Source organism: Rhipicephalus microplus, chromosome 4, assembly GCF_043290135.1.
Source record: "Rhipicephalus microplus isolate Deutch F79 chromosome 4, USDA_Rmic, whole genome shotgun sequence".
In the NCBI taxonomy this organism is placed as follows: domain Eukaryota; kingdom Metazoa; phylum Arthropoda; class Arachnida; order Ixodida; family Ixodidae; genus Rhipicephalus; species Rhipicephalus microplus.
Window position 1 is genome coordinate 200,737,606 of NC_134703.1, and position 20,656 is coordinate 200,758,261.

At 42.9% G+C, this 20,656-nt stretch overlaps 1 protein-coding gene across 6 annotated transcripts in view; it reads right to left on the reverse strand.

The window, feature by feature from the left end:
- Window positions 1-3,314: 3,314 nt before the first annotated feature.
- Window positions 3,315-20,656, reverse strand: part of rdx (BTB/POZ and MATH domain-containing protein rdx) — a 239,238-nt gene continuing 221,896 nt past the window's right edge. For 5 of the 6 annotated variants that reach the window (XM_075893931.1, XM_075893933.1, XM_075893932.1 and 2 more), the window contains 6 exons: window positions 18,267-18,394; window positions 16,579-16,756; window positions 16,203-16,381; window positions 13,976-14,118; window positions 5,349-5,507; window positions 3,315-5,124 (listed from right to left, as the gene is read on the reverse strand). In XM_075893931.1, coding sequence (XP_075750046.1) covers window positions 5,360-5,507; window positions 13,976-14,118; window positions 16,203-16,381; window positions 16,579-16,756; window positions 18,267-18,394 — 776 coding nt within the window. In that variant the 3' untranslated portion in view covers window positions 3,315-5,124; window positions 5,349-5,359. The remainder of the gene's footprint in view (window positions 5,125-5,348; window positions 5,508-13,975; window positions 14,119-16,202; window positions 16,382-16,578; window positions 16,757-18,266; window positions 18,395-20,656) is intronic. The other variant, XM_037423654.2, reaches the window with a different exon arrangement.

A 20,656-nucleotide genomic window follows, 5' to 3' on the forward strand; every position in this document is an offset into this window, starting at 1 on the left:
TCTTCCAAGCGCCATATCGCACCAGCGCTTCAACTGCACACCGGAACGTTGAGAGTTTCTGAATGAGTGATACTGCTTGGCAGTGTCAACTGCACAGTGTGAAAAAATTTTCAGATGTGAACCCCCGAGAGTTTTGCAGGTCAAAGTCGGAATGTTTTATGCCACTTGCGGCATATGCAACCAAATTATGCAAGAGGACCATGTTACAGATGGTAAAATTGACAACAAATAATACATTAATGAATAAAATGTAAAAAAATCAATGGTATTCAATTTCCACTTTCAATGAATTGAATTGCGGTGACTGCCACCCCTACTTCCCAACACCACCCCTTGGCTGGCATGCATAAGTTCTGCGCGAGTGATACTGACACCCAAAAGTCAAGCAAACAAACTCTTTTTCACAACAGCACATATTTGAATGTAAGTAGGACAGGACAAGGTAAAAGCCGGTGGCGGCCCTAGCACATAAACGCAGGAATGAACTCTCTCTGGTCTCCGTCCTACAGTGTTCACCTCCAAACCATCCCCCAAGCCTTCAAGCCTGGGCAGGAGAAGGCCCTGATGAGGCAGGAATGCACTTGCGAGCTTTTCTCTGCCCACACGATGCAGACCAGCCTTTGTAATAAGACCGGCAGACTCAAAAATTCCAACTTTCCGCAGGCAGTCTTGCACGCCATAGCCGAACCTTTGCTACGATAGCTGAATATTAGAATGAGCACTCGAGAGAACAGGAGCACGCTTAACCACTGGTGGTGTCATACTTGCACAAGTGGAGCCATAACCCCAAGAGGGTGGCCACTAGTTTGCGATTCACGTTTCGTTGTTCACCCCGACTTGTGCTAGAATTTCTTGTGCTATGCTGCAAGGGTGCCAAAAAAGGCATGAGACACCTTTCAGGCGGTGCTATGAAATCCTCCAGAGTTTTGGCAAGTCCTACATGGAATAAATGGGACAGTGACTTAGCGAGTGCGCCAGAAAGCATGCCAATAGTAAGAGTGACTGTGAGCATCTTTCCACGCATGTCATGTTCGTGTGTGCCACATTTTGAGCAAGTTAGGATTATCGGCAAAGGCAGAGATCAAACATTAAGGGTGCTAGAAGCGCACCTAATTAGAAGCACTGTGCCTGCTTGTCTTAGTGACACATCTGTTGTACTCCATCAATATGAGTTGTCCTCCGATTAACTGCTAATGCATCGACATGTTGTAACTCTTACACACCTCTCCACATGTGTGGAAGTTGACCTGTTTATCAGCCTATGCAGGCAATGAACAGTTGGTAGTTTGGCACTTGTCAACCTCTTTTTTTTTATCTGCACTTTTCCATGTTTTTAGCTTCGCGTCAGTTACAAAGTGTTCCACAAACTAGGGCACCAACTCGCCGAAAAGCAAGTTCTTGATTGGTCGATATACAAGCGCCATCTGTTGTGAATGCGGTCGCACAACCATTCTATCTTGTCTCGCACGACTGCCACAACGGATGAACTAGTTTTACTTAGTTTTCCGAATTTGCGCAAGCACAGATAACAGTGTGTAGTCGAAAAGCGCGAAATCCCGATTGGCTCAATGCAAACATCATACGTGTTTTGTGAAGAAATAAGCAGCAAGGAGTGGAGAGAGCTAGTAGGAAGAGTGAAGGAGTCGAGATAGATACTCTTGCCTTTCAACTCCATGTGCCTTTTTAGCTATGTGCTGGATATCAAGGGTGCTACACAGAAGCTCATGTTTCGGGACAAAAACATTTTGCCTAAAGGCACCGATGCTTTGGAGAAACTGAGGTCTTTTCAAACACAGCAGAGAAGATTCAAAAAAGCTTGGCCATAATTTGAAACCACCACAGTTAGAGTCACTCTATCGCAGTCATTAATTTTTGAAGCTGACTTTACTTCGAGGTACAAATTCCATGCGCACACTAATACCTCTAAGCAAGTGTGAAACTTTAGATATGCCAATGCTTTATTTTGACATTAGACAGTCAGTCAACGAACTGTATTCACCAATTGTCTTGAGGAGCCGATGCCCCTCAAGAGGGTGGGTCGGCTGCGGGCCCTCTGGACAGCCCTGATTTGGACCTTTCAGTCCGAGCTGATGATTGCAGTCTTCCAGGAGTCCTCTGTGCCGAGAGGCTCGCCATCACGCAGCGCCGTACACTGCCAGAGCATGTGGAATAATGTGCATAGTCTCTCATTGCTATGAGGACAGTGAGGCTTTATGCTGTCAATAAACTTTTTATAAACTAAGGGTAAGTAAGGGCGACGGGCAAGTACCGGTTTGCAGCATTCGTAGAGCGATTGACTGGGCCCTTGAGAGTTGTGGGTGCGGGAACCTACGCCTCGACAATTGATAGTGCTTACATATTTTGTTCAAGGTGAAATGGGAATCGAGCTGCTCGATGCCTTCCCCAAATTAGAGGCCGAACGCCCGTAGCGGTGGAGCAGTGCAAGTGCGTGGGCATGGGCAGACTCATTGGTATTAGGGATAACAGGTTGGACATTTTTTGCATGGCTCGCATTACTGATATGGACACTACCATGATGTTGGCTTACCGTATAAATGCTGAGGCCCTGTAAGGCCAAGTTGAAATGACTTCAGGTTCCCAAGCATACAAAATGGCAGTCTAAGCCACAAAGTAGAGGAGCGAAATAAATGCTGCAATATATTTCATAAGCTGGTGAGTTCATAGTGTCTTGATGCCTGGGTACAGTACGAGCTGAAACTAGTGTTTAAAACACACCGCCGTCACCTTTTCATGGTGCACTCGTGCTTATTGCGCAAAAAAAAATTAAGATCCTCCATTACCACATCCACATGCAAATGAGCAGCATGATATAAATGGGTCGAAATTTGATTTGAACACCTGACTTTTCCTACAGTTTGCGGTAAACTACAACATAGCTATTTCAGTCCACTGGATTAAACTTTTTGCCGAAGTCCCTTCAAGTGAAGTTTTGCTGTCTATCGGCAGTCATGTCCATGTCCCCCCCAGCAGTGAAATATCAGCATTCATAGTTAACTTCTCGCTACAGGTCTTCTCGCTTTCGAATTTCAGTTAATTGTTGCAAAAGGATTTCAAAACAGAGCCTTGCCCCCTCAGACAAACCAGTCTCTCCCAGGTGACAAAATGCAATATGTAGACTCCGCATTACATATGAATTAAGAGTAAGGCCAAAGCTTGTTTGATACAAAATTTCTTGACTTGTAGGCAAGGACAAATGGGAGAACAGAGTTAGAACAGTGGGAGGTTGTGAGCAGCAGCAGCTCATTGCAAGAGGAGGCTGCAAATGAACTAGTATGAGAAAAATAAAAGCCACGAGGGTTTGCATTTCTTTTATTAACAGGGTGATCGATTAAAAAAAAAAAGTGCTGCAACACTGTTCTAATTGTGCGAAACATTCATCTTAACTTATGATGAGTACTACAACCATGTCTTGAATCACTGAAACCAAAATGAAAATTCCTAAAAACAAACAAACATTCACGCACACAAATGCTCCAATGCTATGCTGCACATTAAATGCTTGTCCGTGTGCGAAAAGACTTCTTCCAATGCACACAGGCTGAGAAGAGGGGTGCTAAGCTTTGGTTTCCTTGGTCTTCACAGCAGAACACGACATTTGTGTGGCAGCCATTGTGTAGGATAAATGAACAAACCCCGTTTTGTCCGTTCATCGGTGATTGGCAAGTTCATGAATAAACACAGACATTTGTTTGCTATATACAGGACTGACTATCATGAGGTGGTGGGTGGAGCCAGGAAGGCCTTGCAACCTAAATATTCACAACAAAGATGCTTGCTACTGTGGGAAATGACCAAACCAGTGACTTGTAGCAGAGTGACGTGTTTTGACATGTTCTGTCCTTTCAGCGCTACTGGCAGTGCACTATCATCAGCCATATTATTATTATTTCACAACGTTGTGTGCATCTAGGGAACAATATTTTGGCAACAGGAGGGCCTGAATTGGTGTGTTGACAACTGAACAGATCAGCTGCCATTTTCATTACATTTGAGAACTCAACCTTGTATGTTATATTCTATCAAATGACATTCTGTTTCAAACCTCAGGATGCCTTGATGGCATTGCCTAATGTTTGTGGCAATTGGATACACGAATAGAATAGCCCATGTAATGCATGTATTTAGATGAGATGTCTGCACCCTTGTTACGTCCTCTTCTAGGAACCAACAGAGAAAAAAAAACTGCAAGAATGCTCGAGGACTTCTTTCCACGTAAGCTCGGAGAGGCCACCCACCACCAAATCGCGAGTGTTTGCATAAATTACTTTTCCTTACAACAACACTTGCTTTGTGACAATTGTAGGAGGGACAGGCAAATGTAAAACGCGTACACACACACACACAAAGTAAAAACAGAGGAGATTACAGGAGTCATTTCATGCAAAAGAAATAAACAAAGGTCGTGTCCTTTTTTTCCTAGTTTTGGTTTTGTTTTCTTTACACACAAGGAGTTCCTTCCAAGATGCCCACATTCTTGCACCACACGGATAGTGAACTTTCATTCGCCAGTTGCAGACTTGTCTTGCTCCAACAAAAATTCACATGCACGCACGCACACACGCATGCTCACTTGCACGTCAACACAGATGATGTTGCTGAAGTTTCCCCACGGGCTAAAAGTTAGCTGCAACACTTGACGTCACCAGCTCAAAACACCTTGCACTGTGGCAGCGCTATCCAAAGTTGTGCGCGCACGGCTTCATCCGAGAGGGGTGAAGATTCTTCTGCTTCGGCCTTTTCCGAAGCTTCTTCTTCCTTAATTGTGGTGGGCTAGAGTCTGCAAAAATGGTCCTCCCCGTCATCTGTGAGGAGTGGATAAAGGAATGGACAAGACGAGCGCATCACGCAAAGCATCGAGCTCCTATGCTGCTCGATTGTTGCAGACCCTGCTTCCCACGGCGAGATCCTAGGAAATTGACTGTCAAGAGGTTTTCGTCTGTGCCGGAAGCAGAACAATGCCACCCTTGGTGTTAAACTGAGGAAGGCCTTGCTGTGATGTCTCGTCGACGACTAGCCAATGTAGTGCGGTGCCCAACACATCTCCTTCCACGACGAGGACTGACTACACCTCAAACATATCCGCCCACTAAAGCACGAGCAAAGCTGAAAAAAAGAAAGAAAAAAAAAACAATGCACTGAGTACAGCTGCACCTTCTAGGTACTGCAATATTTGAAACATCAGTAAAGCTATTTCCATTAGCACAAAAGACCACTTTCCAGCCTTTTCTTTTTTTTCCTCCTTCCCACTACAAGGAAACCACATCTCTGGGATGGACTGCCACACCTCAGTTCTCGGGTGACACAGTTGGTGTGAAGCATGAGCTCACCTGCTGTGTCCCTAGGACTGCTTGATGCGCTTGCGGGGTGGCCCTATGGGCGGGATCTGCTGGGTGGCCAGTGCTCGGAAGGCCTCGGCAATCAGGTGTGGCTGCCGGTGGATCATGGTCTTCCAGCCCGCCGTCTCCATCACATCCGTGGCATGCCTGCTGGCAAGAGCCACATAGGCCGCAACCACCACAGTCAGCACCCAACATTGGCTTCATTTCACGTTCAGACAAAGGCTAGGTAAATATTATTCCAATCCATTTTTGGAGGCAATAATCTTAAATGCGTGTGGGTTTGATCTTGTTCGTTCCTTCTGGGTCCTTTGTACTGTTTCACATTGATGATGCCTAACCAACAAGCGGGAACCCACACACTTATTGTTTCGTTCTTTCCAGCTGTGTCCCAGCATTGATAAAGCTCTCACAAATAATCACTCAAAACTGCACAAAAATTTTGAATAACAATTAAAATTGTGTTCCTATTTCATTCAGTACTCAAATTTGATAGTGCATATCTGAAATCACAAATCACTTTCAAGTAATCACCAACGGCCAAAAATGCTCAAAGGAACAAGCTATTGCAACAATGACAGGCAATATTCCTTGTTTTCATTGTTGAATTATTCAAATGCATGCGTCCCTTGTATTTACTGGACTATGAATGCTATTTTTATCACAGGATGACAGTAAAATCAATTGCCATCTTTTTTGTGGCTGTCACAGAATGCCACTTTTTCGACCCATCGTCATGCCAATCAGACCGCCGCACTCCCCCCTGCTGACAGACATGCCAGCTTGGGCATAAAAAAAAACTTTTTTTTTAGAGTCACGAACAGAAGGAGGCTTTAAATCTCTGAACGTTGCTTCCGAGGTGCGACAGTTGTCCTGCGCCACGGCAAGGACAGCTTTTGTTAGAAGGCCGTGATGGAAGTTTTGACTGCAAAATGCTTCTGAAAACCCAGTCAAGATACTGTTTCTAGGGAAAGTGTTGGACGTGTAGAAGCCAATTGGAGAACCTTCCCCGAACTAAAAAGTGGAATGGCAAATATATTTTTAGGGCAGGGTTTCCTTTTAACAATGACACACGTATGACTGGACTCATGTCGACATCCCCTTTTCCACCAGAAGAAAACGAAGGTGCACAAAGGGGAATTTAAGTGCAGGATATAACCAGCCTAGTTGCTTGTGGTGTAGCAGTAGACCAACGAGTCTCCCTTCTAGGAGTTCTCGGTGTGCGCTTTGTATCAGCTGGCAACCTAAACTTGGCCGTTCAACTAGTTGAGACACATCTCCAAAGCAGGGCATCGGGACTTCAATATCAAGTTAGCTCAACCTGCCTGAGACCACCCTCAAGCGCTAGCTCCTGGAAGCACTGGCGATGAAACCTGGATCCACCTACACTGCAGTCATGCCACAACTTTTCGGGACTTCTTGCACTCAATCGTCATGAAAGCAACGCTGTCGGTCATCTCACATATGCCCTCACAGTCTTATATGACTGAACTTCCATTTTTAAGCCCCTGTTTAAGTTAATTCACTATTTGTTTGTTGCTGGTTATCTCGTGCATACTTTACGCTTGTAAGCTCATTTATTGATTTCATATCCTTGTTTGTTCCTTTAATAAACTGTTCTATATCAAGAGAACTTGTGCCGGAATAGCTAGATTGAAGCTGCCGTTTTGTTGCCAAAACACATCCCTGATCTCTTCACTGCGTCTACTTGCATATGGAACGGACTAACCTGCTGTCATTCCCACTGCAGACTATGCCCTGGCAACGCTTCAGTAGCAGCTTTTAACAGCAAAGTTCACCATAGATTCAGCCTCACGCTGCCAATTGCTAGCTTCCTGGTTAGCTCAATTGGCACAGCAATTGCCTCGAAAAGGCATTGGTCCCGAGTTTGAATCCCGGACCAGGATGAATTTTACAGCATCTACAAAGCTTTTCTTACCAAGCCAAGAAATTCGTATGGCAATTCTTGAGACTCTATGCTACAAATGAGTGGCTGTTTATTTTCTCACAAGGCCTGCAAGCAGCTTTCACTAAAACATTTTTTTCCCCTTAAAAACAACAAGCAAGAGAACCCTTTTAGAACTATCATTGAAAACAGAGGAACCTGGCGGAGGCATATCGCAAGATTTCCACAGAGAAAGCTGTGATGTCTCAGCACTGATTACCCTTTCCGTATCCGAAGCTCTGAAGATGTGACTGCATTTCTCGCAGGGACTTGCAAGAAATGCAGTGCAATTCTGTGGATATCAAGGACATGTTTTTCAACATCCCAAGGCAACATTTACTCAAGACTGTCAGTAACAATGTTTGGGAGTCTGGCGAGGCCCGATTTGTGGGAAAAAGTGAGACGTGTCTCTGTGACTTTATGAACCTTTTGACCGTGTATTTGACTTCAATGTACACAGAATTTAAAGGTTCTTTGTACAGTAGAATTTCGATAATACAAATTCAAAGGGAGCACCCAAAATTTTCATATCCCAATTTCACACGAACCAAAAACAAGTTTAAGCTGATCTTGAAGACGAACAAGAACTTTATTAGGGTCAAATACTTCTTGCTAAAAAAAAATAAATAAATAAGTCCAGGATGTCTTTTTGAACTTTCCTCTTTTCACCACCTCTCAATGAAGTGCCGCCATTTCCTCCCTCACACTGCTGGCGCTATAAGGCACGTTCACACTTGGCATCAAAGGGAGCGACACCAGAAAAACTTATTAGAAACTCACTCGCTTTGTTGCTTAAGAGGCCGGAAAAACGTGCCGCGAAGTCAGCACGAAAAAAATGAGTCCTGGAGAATTCAAGCAAAAACGCCAGAGTGACCGCAAAACCACATCCACGCCCGTCGGAAATGTTCACATTCCTTCTGCCCGTCATATACATGCCACCCCGGTTGTCGCTGCTTGAGAACTCATTCCCGAGAATTAAAATCCATACAGAGTTCTAGTTATGCATGCAAAGCACTCAAAAGAAACAGTTTACACTTTTGCAAACATTGTTTCGGTAGATACACAAGAAGAAACGACACGAGCGGACGCATCGGCGACGGCTTCAGCCGGCAGTGCAAAATGAGACTCGTTAGGGCATGCCGACTCGCTGCTGCTACACCTTCTTCTACTTCTGGTGTTTGCAGCGATCGTAGTTCAAACAAAGCTCTCAATGAACGCGTCCTTTCCAAAGCTGTAAGCTTTGACATGCTGCGCAGGTACTTTGCAATGACGTCAACGAAGCGACTGCCATGCCTTTGCCACCATGTTGAATATACGACTGGTTGTTTACATCACGCAATTTTAGCGCTAGTGCAGCCGGTGTAGCCAAAGCCGCAGCAGAAAGGCGACCTGCTATCACGTGGCGGGAAAATTGGTATTTGACAAATTTTTTCATGTCTGCCTCATGGCAAGATTTACTGGTCACGTTTCTGGCAATGAAATGAGGGAAATGGCGGTAAGTTTTGCCGCATTCACTACCTTCGAAGCTAATGTGAATGGGCCTTCTTCCCACAGACAAGCTGTGTTGCACTGCTCGCGTGCAGCGATCAATCGCGTGTTCGTATCATTCGTGGTAGCTGGGGAAACTGTTCGTATAAAAGTAAATCACGACGTATTCTATATAATGAAAACAACCTTAAAATTCATATCATCATGAAATTCGCATCAGCTGTAATTGTACCATCAAGATTCTACTGTACTCCCATAAAGAAGGTATTTCCATAGCATGACATATAGTACCTATCCTTTGCGATTAGTACATGGCCAAAGGAAACTGGATTTCTATAACCACTTTCTCGAGAACGAAGGATTTGTGCCTGCTTTAGGTACGTAGATCATTACATTCTTTGCACCCTATGAAGGAGGAACGTATTACTTTAATGAATGTTTGACTCTTGTTTGAAAGCCAAATCAAAACCTCAAGTTTACATTGGAATCCACTACCAGGGGTGTTATACAGTTCGTTGATGTTAAAATAATTCTTGACAAGCATCATACGTGTTGGGAATATAATCCTAGGGGAGAAAAATAATTATTTTGGTTCGATTCTAGGCATTCAAAACTGGTAAAGCGGATAGTAGCGTTGGTTTGTGCGCTGCAAACTATCAAGTCATGCTTTCACATGGCACTGGCCAGCCTTGAAGGCTAAATAATGCCCTGTACCCGAATAAAGTTATTTGCTCAGTTGCTGAGAAGGCCCTTGCAATCGCCATTACTAATAAGGTAGAGAGCATGCTTCAAGGTCTAGTGGGAGCCCAGAAAGTTATGTCAAAGACATGCAAATTGTTTTTCAAGTGCCAAACAAACTGAAAGGACTTTAAAAGAATGAATGAGTGTGAAAGCGGAAGGAAGGAAACAAGCTGTAGTGTTAGGCACAGAAAGAAATTTGTTAAATGCTCAGAAGGTGTAGTTTATGCCATTCCCCTCACCTGAAATAGGAATTATATAGGCTATACTGGAAGGTGGATTAATGAGAGATTAAAAGAGCATAATTATACTGTGTCGCTTCTAATGCATCCTGGTCATTTGGCTTCCCGCTGCGCCGGTTGTAAGTGCACAGCTATGTTTTCCTACACAAAAGTTTTGGCGAGATCTTTTGATAAAACAGAGGAGGAGATTATACAAACATTTTGCGTGCATATCACTGAAAGGTGCATTAGCACTCCTTCGATAGCTCTCTTTCAGAAAGAAATTAGCTTTTTGAAGGGAACCATATCGCTCCATACGTAATTCTTGACACGTTTCAGATATATTGTTTGACGCCTGGATAGGTTTTCTTTTCATTTTCTATCGCTGAACTCCCCTCCCCTCTTTTGTTTCGCATACTTAAGGCTGTGCACGATTTAAATAAAATAGCTGCTAGTTTGCACATCACTCCATGTCATTTATGTTTTTTCCCCCTTACCTGCAATGCATATTTTCCCTTTTTCAACTCTTCCGCCACCTTGTGGGTTTCTACAAAGCTAATTTGCATCATTATGACAGTTTACAAGCTTTCTTGTATTCATGTTATTACTAACAAGATTAAGAGTCTTGATTAAATGCATTTGATCATGGAATTATATTTAGATACAGAACAAGAGTGGCTGTCATCATGACAGCCTATTCTAAATAGCAAGCATTTATGGCCAAGATATTCGTGGAACAATAATTTGATCAGCTTGATTCAAGGGGCAAGTCAGGTAGATACAAATTCACCTCCCTGATTCATTCAAGCTCATTTGTGAACCTTGTGTGTAAATCTTGTAGGGGTGCTAACACCACCTGTAAAGTTGGTTGTGCCGCGTGGCACGCATGTCTCGCGCAGAAGTCGCATTCTAAGGTCGCAACTATCAAGCTGTAAGTGGTGGTTTGCTCGGCAGCGTTTATCACCATCATCATCATTATTGTTAGATCAGTAGCACCGACGATGACGCCTGGCGGCAAGCCTGGGTGGCAGCACATGAGGGAGGAGCGGTGCTCTTTGGCGGGCGGAAGTTGGCGCGAACGGTTGTGTCTAACGGTGGGGTCTGCGGTAGACGGCACCGCATGTCGTCTGCCGTAGGCCCTCGTGGTGAGTCAAGTATTGGCAAAGCCGCCTTGTGTGTGTTCTTGTGCTTGTCATCTTGTTGAGTGTTGTGTAATATTGTGTACGGTTCTTTGACGATTGAGGCATAATAATTCGGCTGACGATATCGTTGAACTAAAAGTAGTCCACGACGAACACATAAATGAGTGTTGTTTGGTGCGTCCGACCACATCTACTGGGTCCGTTCACTCTAAGAGTGTGGCGTTTTCCATTTTGAGACCCCTCAACTTCGCCTGTAATGCACTTCATCATTCACCTGCGTGCAGACGCAATCTGCGAGGCTTTCATTCGTGTTCGATCGTGTTGCTCACTGCCGCTTAATCTCAAAACTATCTTTTTTGTGTATAGATTCATCAACTCTGTCATGGATACGGAACTTTCTTACTAACCGGCAGCAATTCACTATTGTTAATGATTTTTCATCCCCACTTTCATACGTTTGTTCTGGTGTGCCGCAAGGGAGTGTTCTCGGTCCACTGCTTTTTCTTATTTATATCAATGACTTACCAAGTAATTTATCCTCACAAAGTGCGCATTTTCGCTGACAACTGTATAATTTACCGAGCAATAACTAGTACTTGTGATCACATAGTAATCCAAAATGACCTCGACCTCATCAGCAATTGGTGTAATAGTTGGCTAATGTCCCTTAATTCAAGTAAATGTAAAGTAATGTCCTTCTCTTGCAAACATTCTAACTCTGAGTTTTCTTACTTTATTAATGGCAATCCTGTATCTAGTGTTGACTCTTTAACCTTTCTTGGACTACCCACATCACCAACATCTGCAGTGACGCGTCACGATCATTAGGCTACATACGCCGCAATTTACGTAAGATGCCCACAAATATACGTGCTTTAGCTTACGTAACATTTGTTCGCCCTCAGCTAGAATTCGCTTCTGCAGTTTGGTCCCCTCATTACAGCTATTTAACTAACATGCTGGAATCGATCCAGAATAGAGCCGCTAGATTCATCTTGCAAAACTACGATCATAGCGCAAGCATAACACAAATTAAAAAAAACTTATCACTTTCCCTTTTGAGCAGCCGACGTGATCTACACCTCCTTTCATTATTTCATAAATACGTACATGAGACAAGGCCATTATCAATGACATTGCAAACATCTGCATTCACATCAAAGAGACTAAATAATCATCGTTCATTCACACGCATATACGATAATACATACATTTTTAACTCATCTGCACTCCCCCCGTGTCATCGGCATGTGGAACAGCCTTTCAGATGAAAACGTAGCTGAACGCAATCGGGAAAAATTCCGGCACCTTCTACTCACCCAATTCCAGGATTAACTGCTCGTTTTATTCATATCAAAATCGGCACCTACACGTTTATTCACGACTAGTATCGCTTTTTTTTCTCTTACTTTAAACTTATTTTGTTTGATGATTTGAATACTAACATGCCATTCAGTTCTGTTGTGTTTTATTCAGTGATGTTTTATTTTGAATAATGTAAAGTCTTTTCACAATTTGTGGTTGTTTTTTTTACCTTGTTTTACGTCATTATCTCAGGCATATACTCATGTGATGTTCATTGCCGTTGTATTGCTATTAAAATTATTATTAATATTTTCTCATTGTTATTCCTGTTAGGACTTGTATAATAATTGTCAATTAGTTCATGTTATTGTTTGTATGGAAATTGTACGAATTCGTGTATGTATTTCTTTTATGCTCCCCTTACACAATGCCCTGTTGGGTCTTACACAATGCCCTGTTGGGTTTGAATACCCTGTTGGGTATTCAAAGGTATTTTGAATAAATAAGTAAATAAATAAATAAATAAATAAATAAATAAATAATTTCAGCATATTAATGAGAGCTTGCGGTGATACCTGCTGTGCGATAACCAGTGCTTTATTTCACCTTGAAACGGCTGTAGAGCCGGGAAGTTCACACGCGATATGCTGAATGGTGGCATTCAGTGACTATGCACTATGTGCCTAGGTGTGCGGCGTGTTCGGTCTCGCGTTTTGCGGACCTCTGTGCGATGACGAGCTTGGCCAGGCGGTCTGCGGCTGATTCACAATATGTCCATCCGCAGTTTCAAGGTGCCAGTGGGCGATTGGATTCATTACTCGCGACGAAGCATACTGTAACTCGTACCCTAGCACAATGTCCTTGCATAAAAAGTTTGCATTCATCTCGTATCAATGCCACGAGCAGAGTACATTGTGTGTGACTGACTGCACACTAATCAAGAGCGCAGGCATTGTAAATTGGTGCAGTTTTCGACAGCCATGATCTGGCGACATGCAAAGGCACAAGCCGCACACGACGTTCTCCTAGTTCGGCCAATGGCAAGGCGTGCTACAGCAACATGACAAACGCAACCAATCAGAGGCCTCGAGACAACCTTCAGATGTTTTTTGTGTGGTTGTTTTGAAGGATGGAGCCAGCTGAGGCGGGGAAAATGAACACAGAGAAATTATCTTTTTAACGAGGCCAAAGCAGCGGCACCTGATCGTGCTATTGTAGAGCCACAATTTAATTTTTATCGGCATTTTCCACAATTTCTGTGGTGATTCTCGCCACTTCCACTGGTGCAAGGAATTTTTAATAGAACTTCTACGTGTATTTCTGTATAAATGTTTTGTAGTCGGATAGAATAAAAGTTGCTGAAACTGAAAATGCAATTTCAAAAATAGATTTTTAAAAAAATTTTTGCGATGTGAAAGCCGTGCGAATAGGTGCTGCAACATACTAGAATGTTGCAACTTATACCAGAAGCTATGGTATTTTTTATTCCTTCCTTATACCTCATACAGTCACTCACCCCAGCAGTAGTTTGTTTCCACCATTAGGCTCTTTAGGATTTCGTTAAAATTCCAATAACCTGGATCCAAAAAGACATACTCTTCCCATCACCGACTCTTCTCAAGTAGTAGTAGAACGCCTTACACCTTCAACCTAACCAGCCTGCTGAAAAGCCAACTTTCTCAGGTTGACGGCCTTTACATGGTTGGTAAACACAACGCGAGCAACAACCTAATTGCACAAAAGTAATGAACTGTCGAGAACAATGGCAGAAATGCTCACGTGTTGATGAAGTCAATGGCATGTGCCTTCAGCTGGTCTGCGCTGTGCATGTCTGCCAGAATGAGCACCTCCGCAGCTGTTTCAACTGACAGGTTTGAGCACAGGGCCTCTTCACACATGACTTTTAACCGTTCCAGGGCATACTGTGAGCAATAAAAACACCAAGTGTTCTTATCACTGCTCGAACAAAATATAGCACCCTACAGAGTTAGCTGGTTAGGACTTTAGACAAAACAATGAAAAAAAAATACTCAGTTCGTTTCCTATTGTCCCCACATTTAATGTGCACGTTCTGGGCTAGCTGATGGTTATGCACTGACAAATGCCACAAAATATTGTAATGCACACTTTTCTTCATACACCGTTTTATCTATAATCAGAAACTTCCAACACACAGTATCGACAAAGGAAAATAGATGAGACAGTGCGGTTTTATCGCTACATTTTTCTTTTGATACTACGACCCCTTCCTTTGTTTCCAGTACTTTTTTTTTTGTGTGTAAAGTTGGGTTGAGAGTCACAAAAGAATAAACAGTTTATAGCTTGCACTTACCTTGGCAACGTGCTTTCTGCAAATGCTTTATACTATGCTGTGCAAAGTTTCCCAGCCTATCTTCAAATGGTAACACCCTGCTCTCGCACTGCTAACTGACAATGTCTGAACACACAATCTGCAACAAAGTACAGGTGACGAAACATGCCTGAGAAACATGTGGCATCGCTAAGTGGTTGTGCAGTTTTGAGGGGTGCCCCGGCTGTAGTCATCTGTTATCTTTTAACAAAGCGCAGCTCTCCTAATCTCACCATCACTTTCAACAGTTCCTACTTGTGCACCTTCACAGATCCTTAAGGGGGCGCTAAAGTGAGCTCTCAATAAACTAGCTGTCTTCCCTAGTGGAAAAAACCCTTTCACTTGGTAAGTGCTATTCTTTCTAAGATAGGATGCTGAAAACTTAGGTGATTATGTACTAGGGCTACTTATTATTATCTCCTCTTATCTGAAGCATGTTCACATGTACACTTAGTACTGAGAGCTCATGAAGTAGGTAGACATACCAGAGAGATGCGCAACATATATAGGTCATCAGATTATCATTGTGGCTTTCACTCAATGACCAATTGGGCCTTGAGCCCAGGAGAGGAGCCGATATCAAACAACAACATTGTCTTTTAAGTATACCATCCCATTAACTTTCATACTAAATATTCATTGAAATTTTATTCGATAACATCTTAATAAACTGACAGCACAAATTTGTGAATGAAATGTCAATAAAATCTGCAGACATCCCACAGTCAAACATGAGTAACTTTATGGCTTAAGCTTTCCTGAAACAAAACTTATGAAATATCAAAGTTGCCATTTGAATGACTGAGAGAAAGCACTTCTCTTTTACTATTTCTAAGAGTATATTAACTCGGATATCAAAAGACTGGCAAAAATGTCAGAGTTCACCACTTTGGAATTATCGAACAAATCGTCAAAACAAAAGGAAAATATACACGTCACAGGCAGACCTTCAATTCATCAAAAAAATTTGCACTATTTTTGTGTGCCTCAATGTTCAAATCTGCAAGAACCATCTTCAACCTTATCAGGCAGTAGTGTGTACCCTCATTGCTGCGAGAACCGACACAAACTCCTCGAGGACAGCGAGGGCTTCGGCGGCCTCCTGCATAGTGTGATGTGGCATCATGCAAGCGACATAGGACTGCCCAAACCATTCTATCATATGTGCATTCTGCTTTTAGTAGACACCAGATGCACCGGCAGCCCAGACGCTTCTGCTAGGTGATAAGTAGTGCCTCTTCCCCCTCATTCACTAATATAGTCATGATCATATTCTGCCGCAGTTGTTAATTCTGTTTTGGCTTTTATAAAACACTGGTTCCGCCATCAGTCGCGGTGTGCAAAGCTTGAGCCTCTAAACCGCCGAGATCACACGACTCAAAGCTTGGAGCCCTGATGGCCCTCTCCGAAGTTGTCAGAGTTAAATGGTGCGTGGCTATATCCCTCCAAATTAACTAACATTTGACACCTTCGAATGTACGATTTTTCCGAGTTTGAGTTCACCAAATATCCGAGTTGATGACATCCAGACAAATGAGGTTTTACTGTAGCAAAAGATACCATTTTCAAGAAGGCTTCACTGAATACTGCTAAGGGAAGCATGGTTCAGAATGTCTTGGAAACAGTGGTAGCCACGCCAATCCAAAGGTGCCTGACCTTATCGGCAGCAGCCAGGAGGTCATCGGCCATCTTGTCAAGGTTGGGTGCTCGGCCGGTGTAGATGAACCGCAGCATCTCTCGCAGCACCTCGTGGTCCATGTCTGTTATCTCCACACGGTTCTGCTTCTTCTCTTCCATCTCGTGCTCAAACATAGCCGCAAATACTGGTGACCGGGCTGCATGCACATCCAAGAAAAACAGGCTTTTCTCACGTCAGAACTCATAAAAATGGTTTCATGAAGCTACGAGAGGTGCAAGGATGCACACATGCTTCTTGATACAACACACTTTCCTAGTGTGTCGCCTAGTTTTACACAAGCCTCGTTCTTACAGAGAGCAAAGCAGAGAAGGTCAAAGCATGCGGTTGTTGTACCTGCAAGAATGGCCTTGTGCGCATAGAATTCCCGGCCGTTGACACTAAGGATGACGTCGCTGAACTTCTGGCTCTCAAAGAGGTGCCCGAAGTCATCAGACAACCGGCACTCAGGGACCTTGAACTGGATAGCGTTATTCTGCCCGGAGATGTTCACCGAGTCCGCAACAACGCTCACCTTCAATGTGGACAAGATTGGAAACATGCGACAACATTAACTCCTCAACATGGCACACAGAGAGGCAAGGCAGACCATTACTAAATGATTGGGAACTTATCCAATGGCCAGTCATAGCACTGGTATGACGATTCACTACAAAGGTAGTCACTGTTCAGTACGACTTAATTGTCATGGCCACCGTAGCAGCCAGAATTCCGATTAGCAAATGATAATTTCATACACAACATTTCCAGCATAATGGCTGCACCAACAAGTCTGACCATATTAAATGAGTAGGCATTTCCAAGCTGAGTGAATGAGAAAACTGTCCTTTTGGCTGTCCAGCACTCTCACACAAGACAATTGCCACCCTAAATAATTAAAGAAATAAACAAATGAGAATCAGTGAAGTTCACTGAATACTACATTAAAAACCATTTATTAGTAGGACAAGATGTAAAATTGACAAGAAGGGCTATACAGATTAAAAAATTCTATCTTTGCAGAAATTTGATGCCAAAACAGACATTTTGGTGGTTGGTGTTTACAGTAAACTCTCGGTAAACAGAAATCTGTTAAATGGAACTATTTCCTCTGTAACACTTGCTTTCGGGCTTGTATTCTGCACCTATGTTCACCTCTCAGTAAGCGGAACTCCTGTTGAATGGAACATTTTTTCCCAATCCCTTCAGGTTCCGTTTACCGAGAGTCTACTGTATCTGTGCCATGGGCCCATTGAATACGCTGAGAAGCGCTAAGACAAAAAACGATGCCACACAAAGACAACGTTCCAGAGACACTTTACTACCTGCAACAAAGCGTTATGCTTACACATCACTTGAACAGCTCTCAAAGAAAGTTCTGCATAAAGAAAAAAGAAAGTGCTATCATTGCACCAGTAAGCAGACTGATTTAGCAATCGTAATGTGGAAACAAAATGCATGAAATGTGTGTGAGGTGTGGAAGAATAAATCTTACTTTTCGTATATCATATTGGCACATGCGCTACAAATCAGCTCACCAGAACAGTAACCAGGCATATGCAGAGAGCAAACAGCCCTCCTTCTGTTTTTCAGAGATTCGAAATATGTGCTCCTCCGTTTTCATCGTTTCACTCACTGCTTTCATTCTCCCGACGAAGGCGAATAAAAAAGAATGAATGCATGCACATTCAATAAAGCATTTGCTTAGAAGCATGCAGCGCACTCTTCACACATAGCAGGTTTCTTGAAATTTGATCCACGACCGAGCAATGGCCCCACCTTCCCCTTCGAAATCTTATCTGACTATGCATCACTGTAGGGAGAGCACTTGCACGAGATTTCACGGTGTTTCGTAGCAGTAATTGTTTTTCCATTGACCTGTGGTTATTTCTAAAGCTGCCACAAAAGGGATTTGGAGAAAAACTGACAGCTCTGTTGTAGTCACCTCTTGATTCTGTGCGTGCTTTTTCTCTGAATCATGCATGCACCTACTCAGCTCTGTGACAGTCATGGCGGAGTGATAAAAACTGGGTCACGATGCACACCTCGCAGTAGAGAGTAAGCTTGTCATCAGGAAGGAGTCCGTTGGCCTCGTCGAGCAAGAAGTCTCTTCGAATAAACTTCTTGAAGCCCCAATCCTTGCCTTGAACAAAGCGGTACGCCCTTTGACTCTCTGCATGAACAGATAGTGATACCATGAGAGCCTGGAGATTTTCTCCTCACAAAGGTCATCAAACAACCACTAAAGATGGGCCAAAGTACTAACTTTGCAATACATGTTACGTCACAAGCAGATTCTCAGCACTGGGTACCCACACATAATGGTCACCGTGACTTTTTATCTCATTAGTTTCATTGCAGGACAAGACACACAGTTGTCTTTCGTGCTTCCCCTGCTTTCTTCTGTTTGCCACAAGGGTGAACACGAAGGAACGCCAGGCGGAACCGGCACCCTTCTCAAGTCACAGTTTCAACGTCTCAACCAGCTGGTACTCAGAGATGGCGGCCACAGTGACATCAGTGCATACTATGTATATACATGCAATATATTCCGTTTAAAAAAATTTTATTATGACATTTTCAAAGACACAAAACTGATGAAAGCACAGTTTATGAAATGTTACATCTCAATAATGCTGTGCTTTTATAGTGCAGTCATATCCCAATATGTAGGTCCAAACATTTCGAAATAGATGCTCTGGAAGTGGCCCCGATGTTTTTGCGTGAAGATTACTTAATGCTAATAAGGGATTCATAATATGGCAGCACCATTTTAAAGATTCCGGGTCATGCAAGAGGCATTTAAATTTTCATAATGCAAAAAAAGGCACAGACGCATTTTTTTTTTATACACAACATTAACTCTTTCCCTCTTGTTGACGAGTATAATCGCCCAGATGTATTGCAATAAAATAATTGATGGCCACTATCATCATCAATAAAAATCAGTTTCACTTTTAAACAAACACATCATAGTTGTGTTTCTTGGCACTAGATGGCCATACTTGTTTGTTATATGTGTCCTATTAATGATAGTTACTATAACCACAACATAATTATGAGGGATTTCTTTTTTTACTGTGAACAAGGCTTCCGTGTGGGAGCCGAAATGTCCTTTTTCTGTGTTTTTTTTTTCATTTTAAACTTTTACTTTGGTTGGCGCAGTGCCTCCGGGTTTTTTACCTTCAACCATGAGGGACGCTCTATCAATAATGATATTATTTGAGGTTTTACGTCCCCTAACTAAGACTATGAGAGGCGCCGTAGTGAAGGGTTCCGGAAATTGTGTTTTTTAACATGCACTGATAATGCACAGTACATGGGACTCAACCAATTTCGCCTCCATTATTATGGGACTTTTGGGTCTGCAGCCGGGCACCATAACCAGTGCGACGAACGAGCGCCGCCGCAGTGGAGGGCTCCTTAAGGGGACACTAAAGGCAACTATTAAGTCGACATTGATTTTTAAATAGTGGTCCAGAAACCTCGTAGTGTTACTTTTTGCCAAGGAAGGGCCTATTTTGAAATAAAGTCACATTTCAGTGATCTGCATCAGGTTCGGGCACTTCAAATTATCCGCCTCAAGAAGCAGACCGACCGGACCAACTCACGTCACTGTTGCCGTACGCATCGTTGCTCGGCTTTACTGCACTAGTAGCAGCAGATCGAAAGCAGCGGGAGCAACAGTAGCAAGAACAGCCATTGATCAATTTCCCGCTCTTGGCTTCAAGATTGCAGACATTTTTTGTTTCAACTGCACCCCATAGATAGCACCACTTGTCCCATGTATCCACACAAAAAAATGAATTTTTGAACCACTCGCGCCATTTCCCATAGTAATGTCTGGCAGTTATTTTTTTTCATGAATCAAACAGAAATGAACGAACAGCATTTTATTGCATCTCTTGATGCACAGAAGGTTCTTCATTTCTAAGGCCTTTTTCTACAATCCCCCCATCTGTTTCTCACAAAGAAGGCAAATAAACTTATTATTTTTATTATTTAGTGCAGTTAGATCGATTACTAATGATTAATTGTAGGCGGCCTGTCTGGTGTCACCGGAATCATTTTGAAAATGTCCTACTGTGGCACTTGTGTTCTTGTGCATTTACCTCAATTTCTCTGTAAGTAGGAGACTGTTGTTGACAATATTGTCGTTTTAGATGTCATACATTGAGCTTTAACTCTGACGTAAATTGTTATTTGACTTTAGTGTGCCTTTGAATTTCAACCGCCTAGGGTTCTTTGATGTGCAAATCTAAGTACACGAGCCTCAAGCATTTTCACCTTCATTGAAAATGCAGCCACCACAACTGGAATTTAATCCCATGACCTGCAGTTCCAAGTCGTGCCGTTTGTGCCTCGTTCTTAATTTTATAGCCATCTTTCATTGTACTACCATGCTGACAAGCCATCTCCAAGCTATCTTTTTCAT